The 23,219-nt window shown below is 34.0% G+C and overlaps 2 protein-coding genes across 20 annotated transcripts in view; one reads left to right on the top strand and one right to left on the bottom strand.

Moving 5' to 3' along the window:
- The window catches only part of PPIG (peptidylprolyl isomerase G), a 47,238-nt gene extending 37,491 nt beyond the window's left edge, over positions 1-9,747 (bottom strand). For 2 of the 7 annotated variants that reach the window (XM_011358043.2, XM_011358036.2), the window contains exons 1-2: positions 9,610-9,747; positions 8,633-8,714 (exon numbers count right to left, since the gene is read on the bottom strand). The gene's annotated coding sequence lies outside the window, so the exon portion shown is untranslated. Of the gene's footprint in view, positions 1-8,632; positions 8,715-9,228; positions 9,357-9,609 lie in introns of those variants that run through there. The other 5 variants (XM_011358056.2, XM_011358051.2, XM_011358062.2 and 2 more) reach the window with 5 other exon arrangements.
- The window catches only part of FASTKD1 (FAST kinase domains 1), a 50,050-nt gene continuing 36,447 nt past the window's right edge, over positions 9,617-23,219 (top strand). For 3 of the 13 annotated variants that reach the window (XM_011357955.2, XM_011358012.2, XM_023529646.1), the window contains exons 1-6: positions 9,617-9,766; positions 12,481-12,698; positions 16,067-16,251; positions 17,564-18,073; positions 20,109-20,177; positions 22,417-22,542. In XM_011357955.2, the coding sequence (XP_011356257.2) occupies positions 17,739-18,073; positions 20,109-20,177; positions 22,417-22,542 (530 nt within the window). In that variant the 5' untranslated portion in view covers positions 9,617-9,766; positions 12,481-12,698; positions 16,067-16,251; positions 17,564-17,738. Of the gene's footprint in view, positions 9,767-12,463; positions 12,699-15,740; positions 15,834-16,066; positions 16,252-17,256; positions 17,313-17,563; positions 18,074-20,108; positions 20,178-22,416; positions 22,543-23,219 lie in introns of those variants that run through there. The other 10 variants (XM_023529630.1, XM_011357962.2, XM_023529644.1 and 7 more) reach the window with 10 other exon arrangements.

Consider the following 23,219-nt stretch of genomic DNA (forward strand, 5'->3'; position numbering starts at 1 on the left):
ATCTTAAAGAAAAATATTAAATTACTACTTAGTACCTGATTATTCTTTATCTTCTAAACAATTTTTGCAAGGCCTTTTAAAATTCTCTACTTTTGGGGTAGAAGTTTCAGAGGAAGTTTAATAATTTAATTTCCTCCAAAAAAACTTCTACAGCTTTTTGTCTAACCATAATATCCTAGGTGGAGACTTCTATCTTGCAAAATAAGTACAGTATAGTTAGTACTGCCTAAAATATAATAAATTGTTTACGATTACAGTTAATTTCCTTCATACGGTATTGTTGAAAATAAACCCCAAATATGAAAACCGGGAAAAAGTTATAAAAACTAAGAAAATAATCCTTCATTACCCATAACCTTTTAGATACTATGATCTCTGATGATTTTCAAAGTTTCTCAATTCCTATAGTTTTGGGCCTTTATTTAAATTGCAATGAGTACCACCAATAATTTATGGTGTTAGGAGAACACATGAGAGCTACCAGGATACTGGTTTGTTCTCTTTTTTGATCTGAGTGTTGCTTATATAAGTGAGTTCACTTTGGGAAAATGTTGAGCTACACTTACAATCTGCATTCTTTTCAGTATATGTTATATTTCAATGAAAAGTTTACTTTATTAAAAATAAGATATCTAAAACAATACTCTTATTTCTCTACTCCAATTCTCTCAAAACTTGGTATATGTTTCACTGTCCAACATAGCTGCTAAACCTGAAAACTTGGAATCATCTTTGGTTCCATTATCCTTCATAGCCCAGTATCTAAATCATTAGGAAGTCAGTTTGACAATGTTCATACTATCTTTTACTATTATTATTTTTTATCTAGACTACTACAATAATCTAACTGGTTTTCCTTCTATTACTTAGTTCTGTACTGTCTACTCACCATTGTCCTACTGGCACTAGGACAATACTAACCAGAATAGAGTGATTCTTTAAAAGTACAAACCTTATCATTCCTCTCCCTAAAATTTTCTAATGTCTTACTATCATATTTAATCAAAATGTCTTACCACGGATTTTAAGACCCTAAGCTGGCACTGTTCAGTAAAATGAACTACATAATGTAGTTTAAAATTTTTAGTGGCCACATTTTAAAAAGTAAAAAGAAATAGGTTAATTTAAATAATATTTTATGTAATTCAGTATGTCCGAAATATTGTTTCGACATATAATCAACATAAAATGTTATTGAGATATATCCATTCTTTATTGGTTACTAAGTCTTAGAATCCAGTGTCTGTTAATTCAGACTAGCCACATTTCAAGTGCTTTATAACCACATGTGGCTCGTGGCTACTGTAGGGGACAGCACAGCTCTAAATATTTTAGTTCTGTTGACTGCTGCTACAATTTCATCTAACATTCTACTCAACTTGCTTCAGCCATATTGGTATTCTTGCTGTTCTTCAAACATTCTAAGGCCTGTTCCCTTAACCAGTCTTTCACATTTGCTCTTCCTTCTGTGTGAAATGCTCTTACTCCAGATCATCAAAACTTGGTTCATTCTGTCACTTATTAAGTCATTGCTCAAGTATCACCTCTTCATGGAAATCATCCCTTAATAGTATATTTAAAGGAGCAGCCCCTGAAATCCAACACTTTATATCCCCTTACTCTCCTTACTCTGCTTTATTTTATTCCCTGCATATATTGTTATATATGCAGAAGGTACCAGGAGTAGGGATGGAAGTCAATGGGGTCTTTAAGGTTTGACTTTTTGCAACGAGAATATATTCATGTGTTCGTTTCCTAATTTAAGTTCATAAAATTTAAAGATATATATGCATAGTAAAATAAAGTAGTAAAAAATACATGAAAATATTAAGAGCCTACCTCTAAGTAAAAGGGTCATACGTGGTTTTTATTTGTTTTTTCATTTCCCATGTTTTCTACAACAAAAACAGTGCTGTAAAAGAAATTCTTTGAAAGAGCTCTCAAGTCTTAAAAAACGTATTTTTTTAAGTGTCTTTCTTTCATGATTACTATGGCTGTTTAAAATTTAAGTTTAGAAGACCTTGGGAAATAATTTTTCTTTTCACAAAACCCTATCCTCTCCAAATGGAAACTACAAAAAACACACGTGGATATTTACCTAAACTCTGATGTTAAATAACTTTTTCAGGTTCACTAATAATGAAAAAATAATGGAGATAAATAGATTTGATTTTATGAAAAAATTTATATCTATTTATCAATGGAAACTTAGAAAGTAAAAAACTGGGGAATATCTCTTCAACAAACATAATGTGTTAATTTTCTTTCTATAGAACAGTGCTTAGGTATGGGGGCACTAGGACAATACTGCACTGATTAGGACCATATACTCTTGGTAGAGAATTAAGCATCCTTGGTCCTGACTTTTAAATACCAGTCCAAGTGACAACCAAAATCTCTCACTGTCCCTCTGCTGCAATATTTGAGAACCACTACTATAAAGTCCATGTACCAAACAATTAAAAGCACAAAGGCCACCCAAGGAAATATAAACATACAATTCACAAAAAGTGAAATTAAAAATATAAACGGCATGAACAGTTCTCGTAAGCAACTTGGGATTATAGACTAGGACTGTAAATATATTCAAATTCATTCTAACCTTTAACACTTCAGTAATTCAACTTCTTGGAATATCTTGAAAGGCAACCATTTTAAGTGAAATATATATATATATTTTTTATATTAGTGAGTAATTAGAAACAACCTAAGTGTCCAACACAACAGTTAAATAAATTAGAAAATGTTCATATGATGGACTATTACACTCCTATGGAAATACTTTTTAGAAATGGAAACAATGTTTAACAATGTTAAACAAAAAAAGAAACACCAATATTATATGGTTAAAAGTAGACAATAAATCTTTTTAAATTATTAAATATAAAAAATTCACATATACTGTCACTATAGTATTTTATAATAATAGTAAAATAAAAACCAAACCAGTTATACAGTAAAAGAAATTGGTTAAATAAGTGACATCTTCAAAAAATGTACAATATTCATCTAGCCGTTGGAAATCATATTCCTATGTGTTAAAATTACAACAATTATATTTTTCACCTATGGAATTGACAAAAAAATATCGACCTCATATATTGCTGCTGCTAGTAAAGGAGTAAAGTGATAGTCCTTTGCCAATGTGACAACATATAATATTGTAAAATGCATCAAATACCCTTTGACTCAGTAACCCCACTTCTAGGAATTTACTTTATATATATCCTACGCATTTACAAAATAAAGTTATTCAAAGCACCATCATTTGCAGTAACTAAAAGACTGTAAACCTAAATGTCTACATAGGAGGGATAGGTTGCATAAATCATATTAGATCTGTATAACGTACATGGCTTTAAAAAAGAATGAGGAAGCTATTTGTGTACTGCTATCTCCAAGACATTTTGTTAAGTTTAAAAACAAAAAGCAAAGTACAGAAATGTGTATGGACCACTTTCTTTGTATATTTTTTTAAGGAAAAAAAAATATATATATATGTTTGCTTGTCTAATGAAGAGGCATCTGGTAGGAGAGAAAATGAACAGCTGGGAAAAATAGGTAATATTTTTTTACTCTATAACCTTCTATATCTTTTCAATTTTAAACCACATATTATTAAAAGTTATAGAAATAAAACTGAAAAAATTATCAAAGACTCATGAATGAGAATATTCATAATATAGTAGGTGAAAAAAGCAAATTCGTAAGCAATTTTACATATACCAGATATACATTAAAAAAAAGATAGAAAACCAAATCACTATGTTGAATAGATATCTGCAATATCATGTTCAGTGCAGCATTACTTACAATAGCCAAGACATGGAGACCATCAAGAGAAGAATGGTTAAGAAAATGTGACTTAGATATATAATGAAACACTAAGCCATAAAAAAGAGAAACCTGCCATTTGCGACAACATGAATGGACCCTGGGGCATTAAACTAAATGAAATAGGTGAGAGAAAGAGACAAATACCGTATGATCTCACTTAAATATGGTATCTTTAAAAAAGTAAATAAAAAATATATGCATACACATAATGAAATATTATTCAGCCATAAAAAAGAAAGAAATTTTACCACTTGTAACAATACAGATGGATATCAGGGCATTCTGCTAAATGAAATAAGTCAGACAGAAAAAGACAATATGATCTCACTTATATGTAGAATCATAAAAAAATAATACAAAACAAAACAAAAACAAACTCAAAGTCCTGGGATGTAAAATACTACATGGTGACTATAGTTAATAACATTGTATTGTACATTAGAAAGTTGCTAAGATAGATCTTAAAAGTTCTCATCCCAAGAAAAAAAATTCTTTGTGAGGGGATGGATGTTAATTAGACTTACTATGGTGATCATTTTGTAAAAATACGTATATCAAGTCATGTACACCTGAAATTAATGTTATGTCACTTACACCTTAAAAAAAAAAAAGGGCAAAAAGATATAGGATTTATATCAATATATTAACATTGATTATATTGGGCCATGGGTTTAAGGGTAATTTTTATGTATTTCTATTTTCAAAGTTTAGTTCAACAAACAAGTACTAATTTTATAATCAGGAAAAAAATATTTTTAAAGAAATACTAATAAACTGAGATAATTTTCTGCCTATCAAAACAGCAAAGATCTTTTAAAAGAATAATTCCCAACATGGTATGTACTCCTCTGGAAACAGTATGTGGAATTCTTTAGTATTTACACCTTAAACTGGTTTGTACTTTAAACCAGTAAAATTCAACTACTAGGAATCTACTGTAAGGAGCTAAATTTAGAAAGCTTTCATGAATAAAGGCGGCTATATTAGTGCTCCTTTTAGTAACACATAATCAGAAGCAACCTATCCAATATTATGAAAAATGGTTAAATTTCGGTCTAGTTGAATATCATAGTTTTAAAAAAGATTAATAATTTGGAAAGTGCCCATAATTTGTTAAAAATAACCAAGACATAAAACAGTAGATGCAAAATCATTATAATCACACACTACTCCTAATACTCAAATTCAAAGACTTATAAAAAGGAAAAAAAAAGATTGTAAGGGATAATCATTAGTGTTTCGTTCTACGACTGGAGGTTTTTGCCTCGCTGTACTTTTTTCCTACTTTAATAAACAATTTCTATTATAAAGAAAAAATTAATAAAAAGAAAATGTTTCTAAGATTATAATGTACATGTCTGTAAGTGGTTATATTTAGGTTATACCACATAATGATACTTATAGAAATAGATTAAAATTAGTTATCTTGAAATGACAAATATGTCTTAATTCAAGAAAGACAGCAATTTATCATTAAAAGCACTACACAAATCTCTTGAGCACGTAAATGCTCTAATATTAATAGCTAATGAAAAATCATGGTAATACAAAAGATGGCTCCACACATTACTGAAAACAGATTTTATCTAATCAGAATAGAACATAGTGTTTCTGCTATGATTTCCTGGTATTAATCAAATAATATCTAAAAATCAAACACAAGACAAACATCCAGTCAATTTTTCAAGAAAAAATAAAGAAAAAACAATGCTGAGAGATACCAAAAATATAATTCAAGTAAAAACCAAGTTAATGCAGTTTTCAGTAAAAATAGTTCATATATTTCCCAAGGATAGTACATAATGAAAGCTTCCAGAGCAGTAGTCTATATAGGTGATCTGTCTCCTGCAAATCTGTTTAATCTGAATGAGTTGTGGTTATTTCTATAAGATCGAAATGTAAATTTTTCTTGAAAAAATAAATCACCATATCTTGCAACATGAAGTATATATGTTCCAATTTGACCTAATTTCCACTATTATTGGCTGTTACCATTTAATATCAACTTGATCTCCTATACTCACCTCACTTGCCCCACCCCTTCAGAAATTTGGTTGTGATACTTAATTTCATCTACTTTATTCATAATGAAAATACTTTAAAATAAAGCTAATAAACTCAGTGAAAAGTTAGATCACACAAAAATGCACAAAATCCTGACATAGCTTTAACTTTTAATATTTTAAGGTATAGTCCTACTTTTTTCTAAGCCTATTTCCGAGATCTGCCTATTGAGGCTCTATTACTAACAGAGTGTTTCTTCTCTTTCTTTTTAAAAACAGAATCCACTATTAAGAGGGAGCATATTCAGTTCAGGACCAAGAAACAAAGATGGGAAGTTCCCATCTGCTTAAGTTTAATAAAACGAGTGACAATTCTTATACAAGATTTCCATCTCTAATACAATCATGTTAAGTTAAACTAGTTAAAACTACAGATCTTGAAGATTACTTTCAAAGAAGGCAATCTAATATTCACACCAGCCTCTTTACCCTACCCCAATGTAGTTCACAGAGAACAAATGAGAAATGAAAATAGACTGTTTCAAAAATAATTAAATACATTTATGAATGCCAGATTGCTAATGAATTAAGTATAAATAAACTAACGTTCTAAGGAGTCAGGAAAGGCAACTACACTCTTCCATATAGTGCCCCTTCCCTCTCTGCTGGGTAGTTACAAACCACTGCTGGTAGAAACATGATTAATCGTGTTTAGAAAACTTAAAAAGAGAAATGCTGTAATGTTGCCAAGTTCAGTGTTAAATAAGAATATTATATGCGTTTACACATACAATCTAAGAGATGTAAAAATATAGTACAACTGTGTTAGTACTAAACTAAAAAAGCATATACTAACTGGGATATCTCTGCTAATATTATTATTGTACCTGTAATTACCCAAGTTCTTATAATGATATATTTATTCCACTGTCTCCAGGGCTAGACCTACACTATCCTAGCAACGTTATCCAATTCAGTAATTCCTACACAAAATCCTACAGACTTCTGAAGTTTGAAGGAACTTTAGAGATAATCTGGTCCAATCTTCTGATTTTATAGCTTGAAAACGAAAGGACAAGCCAGTTGAAGTGACTGGTTTAAGGCCACAAGGGAATAAAAGCAAGAGTTTCCTTATTAAGAACTCTGTAGCTTCACTGTAGAAACTAGCTTATTTACAAATATTCTAGGTAATGGCTTAATTTTTTTGACCATTACATGACCAAAATGTGATGATTTAAATATGAATAAACCTTAAGATAAAGTTTTACATAATTAACAGTACCTTAATATATAAACAAACAGGCTTATTTTAAAAATCAATGAGTTAAGGAATCATTCATGTTTTATAAGTAAATATCAAAAAAAAAATTGATACCTATATTTATAAGTGAATATGGTGCAATTAAATTTCAGGATGAGGTTGATGATTATTTTAAGCCACCACTAAAAGTGCAAAAGGTTTCCTGTCTGGCACTGAAAGTACAAAGTCCCAGTCACAATCATCTTTGAGTATAATACTGCCTGTAGCAAATTTCAAGATGCAAGATTTGCCCTACAGAAATAAAATACACTAAATTCTTATGGAGACCACACATGCATTCGACCAGGGCAAAACCACTGACAATTAAATCAAATGAAAACTGAAGAGTGGTGTTAATATTAAAGCCAAAAAAAAAGTGCAATACCACATGTGGCATAGAGATTTGCAACAAATTCTTCAAATCACTTGAATAATCTATGGATTCCCAAATAAGACACCTTAGTACATTATACTAAAAATAGATAATACATTATAATGTTGTTAAAATGTCCTATTAGTAATATAAGAAAAAAACATCAATCAACATGTATTTCTTAAAAGAGCAACATTGAAAGAATTACAGATAGTTTCCTGATAACTAATAGAACTAGTTCATCCTATTACGATAGCTACCAATTTTCCTTTGCATAAAGAATGAATACTGCCCGACAGAAAATCTAATTTAAAATATGCAAAAGGACAAAGACCTTACTTAGAGGCCACCAATACTGCAAGACCACCATAAGAAGCACCAAAAACTAAAGACCTTTAATAAGTCACAATAAATGTAATGTATGCTCGTCTCTTCACTCATAGAACCGCTGCATTCTTACTGAAAGTCAATTTTACACAGAATTTTAATAAACTTAAACATTTATTTTTGAAACCCAAGGCTGATGATAGTCTGAAATCAAAATGTCATTTTATAGGTGAAAAAACTGAGGTTCAGAAAAATGGTTGACCTAGAAACAAATAAAAATTTTTTAATCTAGGAAGTTTGCAAATTTGTACATGGCAGCAGGGGAAGGTGACCCTGCCAACAGCTTGCAATGACGAAAAAACCATAAAAAGCAAATACAATTTTAAAAAAAGGCACAGAATCCTACTACAAGACAAGACCCATTAGGTTCCCAGAGCACCAATAATCTTGTCATAAAAAAACATTAAACAATGTAAAATGAACACTAAGACAGAAATATATAATTTTTTATAAAAATAATCTCATCTTGAATAAAAGGCGGGGGGGGGGGAATGCTAAAACGGGTAAATTTTCCAGTACATAACAAATTATCAATGAGAGAAGCGACTATTCTAGGTATTCATGCTTTTCTAGATTTTATGGCACAATTTCAAACCTGTAAATTACTGGCCATTTTTTGCCAGATGGGACTACATACACACACACACACACACACACACACACACACACACACACACACACACACACAGATGTTTTCCCCCATCTGGTTTTAGCTACTGAAAGTTAACGTACCTCCAAATTTCCAAAACATTTAATTGTTCCTTAGACGTACTTGTGATCACTATTGCAAAAACTTGATTCTGCACAGAAAACACTGTTGTGAGAAGAAATTAAAATCAGTGCACAAAATGGTGCTTTTATAACATTTCCAAAACGAGTGGGAGTTCTTTATTCTCGCAGACCTTGAGTAAGCTCCTTAAAAGACTAAAGATGAACCAAATTCGCGCACTTCCCCCCGAGGCATAGGGAGCTCCGAAGCCATCGCCTTCCTCCTAAAGTAAGTATCTCCTCCTAAAAGGCCTGCGCTGCTCACAGCTCCCTGGAAACGTGAGAGAACTTGGAGACAGCTCTGGGATGAGAGAAAGTGTAGATTTGAGTTTAAGGAGAACGCTTAACTAAGTGGCCTGTGCCACTTAACTGTGCACGATAGACGCTGTCTGAGGAAAAGGTCGCAGTAGGAGGAAAGCCTGTCTTCAGTCTAATCTTAAGCCGTATGATCCAGGCTCCTCACTGGCCACTCTCCAACCCGAACCTGACAGGACGTCGGGTTACGCCTCCCCCTTCCCCACCAATCCTCCCACCTACTTCACATTGGTGTTTAGTCTTACAATTTTGAAGCATCAAAAATTTCCCTGGCTCCCTAGAGTTCAGGCCGCCGTCGCTGCCGCCATATTACAGCTTGTGCGGCAAAATGCGTCAGGGAGGGAGGCGTGCGCCCGAACCGAGAGGGCGGGGACTGGCAGAAGGAGGACCGTTTCCCAGGCCCCGGAGGCCCGGCGGAAGCTTTCTCCAGCTGCAACAGCTGCAAATCCAGCGCCACGGTCCTTGGGGGACCCCTCTGGAAGCAGGCAGCCCCGATACCGCGAGGGGAAGACGGTTAACTCCGCAGGGCCTATCGTGCCGTCTCCGCCCCTCTTCTCCCGCCCTTCCCGCTCTCGTACCCCAGGACTGCTGCGAAGGTCGCCACCGAAACTACACGGGTCACCTACCCGCACCAGTACAGTCTCTTCTGCCCAGGGTCCGGTCCTTTAAAGAGCTTCAAATGTACCGCCGCAAGAAAAGGCGCTAAAGCCCACTAACCGCCTCCCTCCCCCACAACCCAGTCCCGGCGTGGAGGGAAAGTGTCGCGCAGGAAGTACGTCACAGGTTGGTGGGCCGTATCTCCTGGGGTTGCCTTGATTGCGTCTCTTCGGCCCGCCCTGGAGATCTAGGATTTTGGTTCCTGTTAAACGCCTAGTTTATAGATTGCTAAATGCTTTATGTGTGAGTTGATTGGAAACGTTTGTAACCGTCAGAGTGTCACGTCTGTGAAATGAAGTGCTTCATTTCATAAACATTGATCGTCTGCCAGAGTATTGGGAAGGAAGGCCTACCTTCAAGGAATTTCTAGATCAGCTTCCAGTTAACGCTATGACACAAGTTCTTAAAAACCAGTGAATAAAGTGCTGTTGAGGAAAGATAATTACAAAGGCCATTGATGATCGTTGTTGTTTTTTATAATCTCACAGCAGCCCATGATATATAGGTTATTATCGTTGTTAAAGATAATATTAAAGAAATTGAGGCTCAAGGAGGGTAAGCGCCTCCCTCCTAAACGTACTGTTTTTAGATATGGAAGCAAGTCCATGACTTTAAATCCAGTGCTCTCTAGGGAAAATAGGACATACAGTGTTAGAATAAGAATCCCAAGATTATGTTAAAAATAAATGCTGACTGCTCTTTGGTGGGAGGGGGAGGTGGCGGCAATCCTTATGGGAATGTGGGTCCTTTTAAAGGAACTGGCTAAGGGAACTTAGATTATAATGTAGTGTAAAAAGATACGTTATGATCATTTAAATTTTTCACTCATTTATGTTAGATGAAATAACAGGCGTGAGCTATTTGTAAGGGTCTTGACCAATTTTACATAGCTATGAAACTGAGAGGACAATTTCTTAAGCCATTGCTTTTATTGCAGGAGAACAACACCATACTCATCTTTGGAAAGTTCAGTGGTTGTACCGTTTACACTTTGCAGTGAAGAGGGCAATTCTGCAAGACCTAAAAAAATCTGATATATATTAAGCATTATATTGAGATTTTGAGCGTTGCTTTGATTTTTGTTTATACAGCTATCAGAATATATTTTTATTTGTGATATATAGATAAGATTTTTAGCCTTATACTTACTGGTAGAGGTAATGTTCAAGTGACATTGCTCTTACATTGGTGTATCCTTCCTCTTACCCATTCAGAGAGATTTTTGAGATTATATTACTGATCATATCATAACATTTTGAGGTGCACATTGCTAATGTTGTTCTATGATACAACATTTCTAAGAGAAATACATTTAGATATGAAGTGACCAAAGAATTATTTAATAGTAAAATATTAGTAAGTATTGTAGGGGCTAAAAAAAATCAATAATTTTCTCGCCACCTTCTAAGTTCTTAAAGCTGGGTTAATAATCAAATTAACAGAGACAGATTAATAGGAGAAAAGCAAATTTTTAATACATGCACATGGTGAATTCATATAGGATGAAAATTGCAGGAAAGCACGTTCGAAAGAGACTATATGATCAATTGCTATTCTCGTTATATTTAAACAAATAATTAGGCCAAATTCATTGAAACTAGACTTATGCAGTAAATATATTAGTCTTAATTTGACTATCTTTGAGAAAAATGAAGGTGATTTTAGAGAGGAAAATTAGATTTCAATAGAAATTATAATGCACAATTGTAGATATTAGATTCTAGTTCAGTTGTCTTTAAAGTTTTATTTTTCACCTGTAAACTGGACTGGATCCTGAATTTTTCTTGTTTTCTTAAATATTTGACTTTTTTTTTCTGAGCCTTGTAGTTATGAGCTATAGCTAGATGACATGCTACAGACTTCAGAGAAATCACCCCAATGGCTCATGCTTAAACAATCTCAGTGACTGATGAAGTGTAGCCCTGAACAGAGTTTACCTGAACATCTGATGGTATCATCGGAGACATTCAAACTATAGAGTTGGAGAAGTTATCAAATTGTCACTGCCTGTTCATATTCTCAACCAACCAAAAGGAAACCAAAGTTTTGCTACCCCGAAGCTGCCTTTTTGGAATGTTTATTTTAACCTGGTTATTAAGAAACAAAAGATTCAGAAAGAACCTTTGACCCTCCCCCCCTTTCCTGCCCAGGAGATTCAGATAGAAAAACCTGCTTTATGAAAGAAATTATAGGATGTTCCCCTTAGATTGAATAGCCTGATTTGAATTAAGTATGGTAAATAGGGCTTCAGGCAAGGGCCTGTTAGCTAGATACCCCTTGTGTCCTATTGTTTCCGAGTTACCTAGCAAGAATTTGCCTGCAATGTGTGTTCTGCTTTTCCTCAACTATCTGTAAATTGCCTATTCTCACTTCTGAAATCTAAGACTCCTGTTCCCTTTCTTTTCTCTTTTGTTTAAAATGTCATTTAACTCAATGTTGCTTCACTGTCTTTGGAATTTTCACGCTTATGTGAATTCCCCATGCACATGTATTAAAATTTTATTTTCTCCTGTTAATATGTCTTTGTTAATGTGATTATTTGTCCAGCTAGAAGAACTTAGAAGGTGGGAGGAAAAGTATTAATTTTTTTTAGCTCCCACAGTACTTATTAAATGTAGTGTATATTACAGATGATCAGAGTTTAGGAGATTATTGAAAGAAGTTTTGAAGCAGCATTACAAATGTCAGTTTAAGGACTGAGCCATGACAAGGTTTTCACTGCTCTTAGGAAGAATTAATTGTTCATTTTCTGAAATTAAGTTTGTCACCTTTTCTTAATGTTAAAATATCCTTTTATGAAATGATGGTTATATAATATTATAGTTGTTTTCTTTCTCTAGATAGCTTTACTTGGACCAATGAAAATCTGGTATGCTTTGTTGGGCCCCATATATGTTGAAATTTCACTGGTGTGTGAAACTCCAAACTGTACCAAATTTATTTGATATGGATTTATTTCAAGAAGGAAGCTGTTGCAAGTAAAAGGAAGTATTATCTCCAACAATACTGTAGTTTAAAGAACAGTGGATTTATTTCTCTCTTTCGTAATAGATCTGAGGTGAGTGGGCTACGTCACAGCACAGTTCAGCTTTATATAGTCATTCAGAAACTTAAGTTCCTTCCATCATGTTATTCCAACATACTCTAGAGCCTTGACCTTGTATTATTAGAGTGTGTAGTGTTGGGTTTTGCCTGGCATAAACAGAAGAGCTAGTATCTTAAGGCCTAAACCAGGAAGTAGCAAATGCCACTTTGGCTCTAATTCCATCAGTGAGAATACAGCCAAACTCAGTTTCTGGGAAATGTAATATTGACATATGTCTAGAAAGAAGAGAAAAAAGTATTTTGGTGGAAAATTAACAGTCTGGGCCACATACCCATTAAAAGACAGTTGTTTGCATAATTAGTTTGTGTGGCCATTCTACACTGACCTCAGATGTTGTGATGTTGCTAGTTTTGGAATATGTTTAGACTCCAGCACTTTTTTTTTTTAATTAAGTTTATTGGGGAAACATTGGTTAATACAATTATATAATTTTCAGGAATACATTATAATTTCACATCTGTACACTCTATTGTGTGTTTACCATCCAAAGTCCAGTTTTCTTCGGCTACATTATATTTGATCCCCTTTGCGCACTTCACCCTCTCACTACTTTCCTGTATTTAACTCCATTTAACCATCTACCTACGCCCTCCTCCCTCACCCCTTACCCTCTGGTAACCACTAGTCCATAGTCCATGTCCATGAGTCTCTGTTTGTCCTGTTCTTTGGTGCTTTTAGGTTTATATTCCACATATAAGTGATATCATGTGATTTTCAACTTTTTCTGTCTCGATTATTACGCTTAGTATGATTATTTCAAGGTCTATCCATGTTGTTGCAAATGGCAGTATTTCATCTCTTCTTATGGCTGAGTAATATTCCATTGTACATATGTACCATGGCTTCTTTAGCCAGTCGTCTATCATAGGACACTTTAGTTGTTTCCACGTCCTGGCCTCTGTGAATAATTCTGCTATGAACATCGATGTACAGATATCTTTACGGATGTGAGTTTTAAGTCTTTGGGGTAAATACCCAGTAGAAGATTGCTGCATCATATGGTAGATCAATTCTTAGTATTTTGAGGAACCTCCATACTGTTTTCCATAGTGGCTGTACCAATTTGCAGTCCCACCAGCAGTGTATGAGGGTTCCTTTTTCTCTGCATCCTCTCCAATATTTGTTATTACTTGTCCTGTTGATTATAGCTATTCTAACAGGTGTGAGATGATATCTCATTGTAGTTTGGATTTGCATTTCCCTAATAGCAATGTTGAGCATGTTTTCATGTATATGTTGGCCATTTGTATGTCCCCTACGGAGAAGTGTCTGTTCAGGTCCTCTGCCCATTTGTTGATCGGATCATTTGTTTTTTTTGTTGTTATTGAGTTGTATGAGTCCAGAGGGTTTTTTGTTTTTTTTTAATTCCCACCCACCCCTCCCCCCTTCCACCCCTCCCCCCCTTCCACCCCTGACCCAGAGGGTTTTAAGGCCCTAAGGGATTATGAAAGAAACCTAGTTCCCTGAATCTTTGTGTAGAGAAAAGCCTCCACTGACCAGGGATATCCACATTGGAATGTGATGTAAGTGAGAAATCACATTTCTCCTTTCTTCCAACTCCTGGCAACCACTATTCTATGCTGTTTCTATGAATTTGATTATTCTAGGTACCTAATATAAAATTATACAAATTTGTTTTTTTTGTGTCTGGCTTTTTTTCACTTAGGCTAGTGTTTCAAGGTTCATCCATGTTGTAGCAAGGGTCAGAATTTCCTTCCTTTTTAAGGCTGAATATAATTCTGTTGTATGTATATATGACACTTTCTTCATCTGTTTATGGATACTTAAGTTGCTTCCACCTTTTGGCTATTGTAAATAATGCTGCTGCGAACATTGCTGTATAGATATCTGTTCAAGTTCCTGCTTTCAGTTTGTTTGAGTATATTCCCAGAGGTAGAATTGCTAGATTACATGATAATTTTGTGTTTAATTTTTCGAGAAACCACCATACTGTTTTCCACTGTGGCTGCACTATTTTACATTCCTATCAGCCATACACAAGGGTTCCTTGCCAACACGTTATTTTCTGAATTTTTGATAACCACCATGCTATAGGATGTGAAGTAGTATCTCATTCTAATTTTAATTTTAATTTCCCTACTGTTTAGTGATGTTGAACATTTTTTCCATCTGTTTATGGCCATGGAGAAATGTCTATTGAAGTTCTTGGCCCATTAAAAAAATATTTTTTTAGTAGTTGAACGATGCTCATGGGGATGAGGAGTATGGCATAGGAATGTAGTTAGTAATATTACACTGGCTATGTGCAGAGGCAGATAGGTGATAGAGTAATTAGGGCGATCATTTCATAAACTATATAAATGTCTAACCAATATACTGTATACTTGAAACTAATAATAAAATAAATATTTTTGTTATTGAGTTGTAGCAGTTCTTTATATATTTTGGATATTAATCCTTTAACAGATCTATCATTTGCAAATATTTTCTCCTACCTTCTAAATAAAGGTTATTAAGATATCCAATAATAGAATTATCCTTCCTCACAGCAGCCAGTGTAGAGAACAGCCCCTCTTAAACCTCTCCCAAATCACTTAACACAAGGTTGAATACTATAATAAATTCTAACACCTTAATTTAACATCCCCTGCGGTGTGCTCTGCTTCATCCTAAGCAGTCAGTAATCCCAATTTTGTGTTGTGTTCTTAGTGGTCTTTAATTGAAGGGCATTGACACAGGTCATGCTCAGTTTCATCTCTATAGTAAGAAATAAAATTCCACGTGTCTTTTCCATGTTCAGGGTTTCAAATTTCATTTTTCTAAACATTAATTTTTGTATATTATAAAAATGTCAGCCTTCCGCGGACTGGGATAAAACGCCAGATAGTTGAGAAACAATGACCTAAAAACGACCTACAACTTCAACAGTTAAAGTGTGCCACGCCAGCGTCCCTCTCAATGGGGAACTACAATGTCCAGAATTCCCCCCAAATGCGTAAGCGACCGTCCATTCCACCCACTTCGCCGCGACGTCCTCTGGGGCATGTAGTGCGTGTCTTCCGCAATGCACGCTGCTCTCGACGGGCACTTTTTCCTGGTTTGATGAAGAGTTCCACTAGAGGGAAGGTGATGTCTCTTGAGGAAAGGCTAAAAACTCTAAGATATTGGGGAGGGGCGAGTGACGTAGCCCACCCTGTTGAGACCTTTGTTGGGGATCAGGAATAGCTTTGACTTCTGAGCCATCGTTACTGGCCTTCGCTGGGATCCTCCTGAAAAGTTGCAGGGCATTGAGGGGATAACTTGGCCGCAAGTCAGGGCCGGGTAGCGGCGGCAGAATTTTTTTTTTTTTTCCTACCTAGCACGTTTTCAGGCCCTGGATACCGGTTCGTTTGAGAAACCGAGGCCTTTCGGGTTTTGGATTTTTCCGGAGCGCGGAGGACCAGGGCTGGGCTGAGCCTACTCCTGGCCGTGACCTGGGAGACCGTATTTACTTGTTCAACGCTGCTGTGTACCGGGCGCGGAGGATGCCTGTCATTTGCAAAAGGTGTCTCTATTTACTCTGCATTATACCTGTTCACAGCTGGTATCTATCTCTCATTTATGGTCTCCAAACCCTTTCTTTGGTTAAATGTGTTCCCTAAGGTCAGCTGGGGCAGACACCTTGGTATTCTAACCATTGAGTTGCTTCCATTTTCAATTTTGAGTAGACAGGAGAATCTTGAAGATAACTGCTTTGTGCAGGGTTTTCTGTGTATGCGTATGACCCAGGTCGCCTTGGGTTAGGTTGCTGTACTGATTGCCACGAAATAGGCAATACTGCCTCATCGATTTTTCCTGTGAGCTTGGCATAGCCATAGACAGGAGTTTAAGGCATATTTTTAGTGTTGATTTCTTCATGTAATGAGGCTGTTCAAATTGAAAGAGTCGAAATAACTGTGTGGTTGACCCAGCCTCACTAGTACTAGTTTTTAAATCTTTTTGAACCTAGCTTTTCCTATCTGTAAAATGCAAACCATAATATCAACCTGGCAGGTTAGTTCAGAGAATCAAATGGGATAATATATTTTTAAAGTCCTGGGTAAAATGTTGCAGAAGTGTTGGATGATGTGATTTTAGTCCCAACTTTTTAAACCATTGTTTCTCAACTAGAAATATAAATATATTTTAAATACCAACTATTTTTCATAATTATCTTTGATCCATATATTGCTTCACCGAGTCTTGTTACGTTACTTGATTTTATTATATTTTCTGATTGGACCTCTAATCTTGGCGTTTATTGGTTAAAACCTATCTAAGGTTGGTAGTGACTAAATTATATGAGTTATTTTGGGGTACCATTTTTATCATAGCCCTGAATTAATGGCTACTCTTTGTAGAAACTGATTTATTTATCGCAAACACTCTTACTCTCTTATTTAAAAAGACAGTTCTGAATTTGGGATTGTTTTCCCTTTTATGGTGAGATTTGAAAACTATAAATGTCAGATGTAACAAGCATTTAAAATAATTATATTAAAAATGTAGTTGACATGCAACATTATATTAGTTTCAGGTATACAACAGAGTGTTGACATTTATGTACCTTATGGAGTGATCACCATAGTAAGTACCCATCTGTCATGGTACAAAGTTATTACTATGTTATTGATTATATTGCTTAACAAACATTTTTTAAGTGAAGTAAGAAGGAAGCCCCTTTTCCTAGTCATTTAGTTTTGGATGAGATCCTACTGTGTGGTTCAGACTAAGAACAATAGTTAATGCAGAAAAAACTTGTTACTTTAATTCGAATGTTAGAATTAATTCGATATCAATAATATAAGTATAACAATGTTAAACCACTTCTTTTACAGAAGCTGCATATTGGAATGGGATTTGGAGTCATCTTAATGGAAGCAAAAAATATGAAGGAAAACCAGTTATTTTTATACCAGCATATTGCACCTGTAGTTGCAAATGGTTTTCTTTACCCAAGAAAATTTGTGATGTAAATGAGGATACCTTTTTCTAGACTCAGTGTTTACAAATATGTTTCGCCTAAGAGCTATTTGTCCATTCTCTTGGAGAGTGTTTCATTTTCGACCCTTCAGTTGTGAAACATTAATTAGGCAAATGGATAAATGTACAGATGAAGAGCAAGTATTTGATCTTATTGAAAAAAACAAAGCCATATTTTCAGAAAAGCAAGTGGGATATGCATTTAATATACTTTGGCAGTTTCAAAAGCAGAAGACCAGCTTGTTTAAAAGTGTTGAATGTATCAGAGACCATCCTCAATTTCTTACTCTTTATAATTTAACTACAAATAAAATGGAATTCATGAATGATGATAACCTGGTAAATGTGTTGTACATCACACAACAGTAAGTAATGTATTTTTAGATTTCATAGAAATGATTACAGTTTATATTTTAATTTTCTAAATATCTTTAAAATGAAAAACAATGTTTTTTCCCTGTGAATAATTTCCTGAACATCTAATATTTTTAGATGTTTAGAGGATATTCTTTGATTGTCTCCCATCCAAGTACTAACCAGGACCAACCCTGATTAACTTCTGAGATCAGATGAGATCGGGCGCGTTCAGGGTGGTACGGCTGTAGACCCTTTGATTTTCATAATCATTTCGCGGTATTTGTCTACCAAAACATCACGTAGAACCTAAACATATATCATTTTTATTTGTTAATCCTACTTGAGTAAAGATGGGAAAAAATTTAAAGAGAAAAGAAATTTTACATTGTTCACAAAGGAATCCAGCCTTCAGAAGAATTGGACTCCCTAAATAAAGGATTCAGCAGTTATATAAAGGAAAAAAACACATAGAAGTTACAGTTAGTTTATTAGTTTCGTTGGTGGAAATGAGAGCAGTTGTCTCACATCCAACCTGTGAGGGCTCTTTAAGTAGCTATAGATGTCAGCCTGTACAAAGCGGAATTACAGTTGTTTATGTAGGGAGTCAGCATACAAGAAAGGGGGTTAATTCTTTACTTATTTTGAGGATCGATGTTAGACTAAAAGAGAGTGGCTCCCTTTTTTTTTTGGTAGTCTTTCACAGATTGCAGAGTTTTTTCTCTGAGATACATAGAATATGTAATGACAGGCAAAATACCAGTTTTACTTTCTCAGTGGTCATGTTTGGAAATTGCTGAACTAGACAAAATTTATACAGATTTTTATTGCAGGACCCTTCAGAGCCATTTATATACTAGTGCATATTGTGAATCTCTAAGTGGCAGCATTCTCCAAACTCATTCAACCACAAAATACTGTGTTGAACACCTCACAAGACTGATGTGTGTCATGCACAGATGGGGAAATGGTACTTGGTAATGATTGGCCTAAAAACTGCATTTTTGTGTTTCTCTCCTAAGTCATATTTTAATAAGGAAAAGATTTCAAGAGTAGAATATAATTTTTTTTAAGTTTTAAAACAGGATGTAGTTTGATTTTGTTTTATGATTCAATGTGAAAGTCTTTGATTTTTAGGAGGCAAAATAATATAGGCTTAACATTATAAAGATGTTGAAATCAGTTAAAAAGTTATACATACAATATATAGTATATGTGACAATTATGTATGTAAAATATGCATTGTTAGTGAAGGTATACTGGAAAAGAACTCTTACGTGCTACTGGTGGTATAATATGTATTATTACCTTTAAAAATATGCTTGGACCCAATAATTTTGGTTCTAAGATTATTCTGAGTAATCCAAGATACATAGATTCTTGTACATGGATATTCATCTCAGCAATTTTTATAATATTGAAAAACTAAAATTTGAATAGTAGATGAATGTTTAACCAAACAATACTATAGTCACTCAATGGAATATTATACAGTCATTAAAAATTATGTTTTGAAGAATATGTAATGACTTGGGCAAATGCCCATAATATAATGTTAACTTACTGAAAAAGGCAGGACATAGAAATGTAAAAGAAATATGTATATTTAATATGCATGTAGAAAAAATAACTGGAGAGAAATGTTCCAAATTAATGATGGTAGCTATGAGTAGCAAGTTATAAATGATTTTTATTACCCTATTAAAATTTTTCTTTATTTTACAAACTTTCTCCCATAGTAATATTTTTACAATTGGAGCAAAGTAATACATGTTACGTGGACTTTTAACATGAAATGCATCTTCGAGCATTTTCATTGTTCATTGGAGGGCACTGAAATGAGCAGATACATGAGATAAAGTTTAGATATTTGTTAGATTCTACCAAGAAAACACAATACTGTAATGGGAGCAGACCAGAAATAAAGACTGTGTAAGAGTATAATAATTTGAGGTTTACGTTTACATTATAATTTTTACTACATGTATTTTTAACAATTTAAAAATGCATACGTGTGGAAAATTATTTTCTCTTGTTTGTATTCAGTTTTGCTGTTGAGGCCCATGACCCCCTAGTTGAAGCACTAGTTACAGAAGCTTGGAGAAGACTGGAAAGGCAAGTACTCTGGGTTCTTCATTTAAGATCAGGGTTATCTTTTTTAGGGTTAGCACAGTGAAATCTTGTAGGAAAAGCATGGAGAGTGTGTTTTTTCCTTATGAGAGGAAGAATAGTATTTCAAATGTTCCCTCTTTAAATAAGGAGTAAGGAACATAGTGTGCTTTTTCACATTTATAATTAAAATATAAATAAGATAGAGTCACAGCTATTCATGAACTGACATTTTTTAATCTTCTTTTCTGGAAGAGTTCTGCTTCAGAAAGAAAATATTCTTTGAGTAAAAGGCAGTCAGTTAAAACCTACAAGTTCAGGAGCCATAAAAAGAGAAAAAAGAAAATACTAGTTTAGTAGAAAGGAAAACACCATGTAGCAGCATTTGTAGGTACTTGCCTATCTCTACTTTATGGAGAGCCAGTAAACCTGGCTCATAGAAGCTTTCGGGTCCATTGCTGTGAATAGTATCAATTCAGATCTATTTTCCTAAACTATACACACAGCTATTTTCAGCATATTGTCATAATCAAGAATCATCTAAAAAATGTTCAGGGTATTATTCTTAATGAGAAGTCTATAGTATTTATACTACTTATGAGCATATGAGAAGCTGTCCATATATAAGAGAACTGAGGTAACAGCTAATTTTGGTAAATCTTTAGCTAATTCTGAAAACTTTGACTTTTTAAACCTAGAGATTCTGGATAGCGAGGGTCCATTATTAGTGGAATAAAGCCAATGTTAGTGAGGAAAAGGAAAATCAAGGTGAGAAAGAGGAGAATTTTAAAAAACCACAGAATAACTCTTCCTCTAAACCAACTAGTAACCTAGGGGAGAAAGGAAAGGATTGACTAAGATGAAGAAAAAACAACAAGCTAGTTATTTGTAGATAGGGAGGAGCAGGCATTCCTATATTATGCTTTTTTAGCATATAGCTTCTTAAAGCTAAAACAGTGATAAATTCTTAAAATTGTGGTCATATATGAGCCAGCTCTGTAGGCCATTTTTATGGGGGCTGGATTACAGGGAACCCAACAATTCTCTGGGATTAGAAATTACTCCTTCATTCACTAAATTGTGATTTTAGTTAATCTCTTTGTCTAAACCCATCTGTCTTTCCATCCTCTTCATTTTAGATTCTCTCCCTGTAACTATTCTTTATTGAGAGTAAGGACACTAATCTTACTCCTTTTGTGAGCAATCCGAACTATTGGATCTTTGGGGTTAAGTTTGGTTATTGTTCATAATAGCTCAACACTTTTATTTTTCTTCAGAGCAGCATTAAGTATTGTGTGTATTGAGCAGCGTGAACAAATCCATTGTAAAATAAATGTTTAAAAAATTTTTGCTTTTACTATATACTAATTAAACAATTAAATTACAAATGTACAGTTGTACTTCCCAGTGAATCAGACATTTCTTTTAATTTTTCTTTGCTTCAAAATAGCTCAGAAGATAATGACTTTGTTCTATATGGTGGTTTTTATTTTGTAGCAGTCCTTTTTAAAAATAATATATTATAAAAAATTTTAAATCCTAATTTGTATTCCATATGTAGAATTTCTAAGAGTCATAGAATAAGCATTAATTTCTGATTTTTTGTAGTCTTATACCAGGTACTTTTATCTCTAGTTTGGTTCACTCAGTATGTTTTAAAGATTCATCCACAATGTTGCATAATTCAGTTTTTTTTTTTTTTGTGGTGTAGTATTTTATAAATATGTGCAAGTTATCCATTGTGCTCTTGATGGACATTTAGATTGTTTCCAGCTTTTTTGCTATTACATATTGTGCTGCTGTGAACTTCTTATGCTTATCGTTTAGTGGATCAGAGTTTTTAAAAATGTATAACAGTTTTCCTTTCTTTCATCTTGTAATTTACTTGTTGAAGGAATTAGATTTTTTCCTATAGAAAAGTTCTTAAGTTTTCACAGTACGATTGATTGTAGTAGCAGTTGTTTTGTTTGTTAATGCACAACCTTGAGTTGAAGTTGTTCTGTCACCTCAAAAAATAAGTAAATGATTCAAATAATTTTGAGTAATTTTTGTTTTTAAAATCTTCTAATAGCATCTGACTTTTTAACTGTTAGCATGGATTACCTTTATAATAATAACATTTTAGAAAATATTTTAAATTAGTAATGTATTAGTATTTTTGATTGCTTTTTATTTTACAAATGTTTTTATGTGTTTTAAGTGAAAGTAAATACTAATGATCTCCTTTGTATATTTCCTTTAATAGGTTTGATATTAATGTGCTGTCAAAATTTTCCTCTTGCCTAGCAGATCAACACTTAAATTTTAGTCCATTAATGGGAAAAATAGCTGATATTGTAAATAGGAAATTGGAAACCATTCAAGACTTAAGGTAAATTTATTTAGGGGCCTTGTATTATGGTGGAAAGATCCTGGGCTTTGGATGTACATGCCCTTAGATTTTAACTTCTTAGAAAGTTCACTATCCTCATCTATAAAATAGGGATAGTAGTATATCAACTTTGCAGTGTTGCTGTGGGAATTATAAGGTAAAGTGTTTAAAGTGTAACACAATATTGTTGAGATCTGTGAAAGGTTTGAGATTTTACCTTACTTGTAAGCTAACAAATTTGCCTGCCACCCTTATGACCTCATCTAACTTTAATTACCTTCCCAAAGGCCCTGTCTCCAAATATAGTCACAGTGTGGATGGGGCTTTAACACATGAATTTTGAGGAGACACAATTTAGTTCATAACATACACCAATGTTCATAGCAGTGTTAGTCACAATAGCCAAAAGATTTGGAAACAACCTAAATGTCCATTGATTGATGAACAGACAGTCAAAATGTGGTATATACCTATCGTGGGATATTCAGCGTTAAAAAGGAAGGAAATTCTGATACATGGCATAACATGGAGCTTGAGAAGATGAAATGTTCTGTGGTGGATGGTGGTGATAGGTGCATAACAATGTGAACGTACTTGATAACTCTGAACTGTAACTTAAACGTGTTTAGAATGGTAAATTTTACATTATGTATATTTTCACATACATACAAAAGTAG

Source organism: Pteropus vampyrus, unplaced genomic scaffold (assembly GCF_000151845.1).
Source record: "Pteropus vampyrus isolate Shadow unplaced genomic scaffold, Pvam_2.0 Scaffold2, whole genome shotgun sequence".
NCBI classification, from domain to species: domain Eukaryota; kingdom Metazoa; phylum Chordata; class Mammalia; order Chiroptera; family Pteropodidae; genus Pteropus; species Pteropus vampyrus.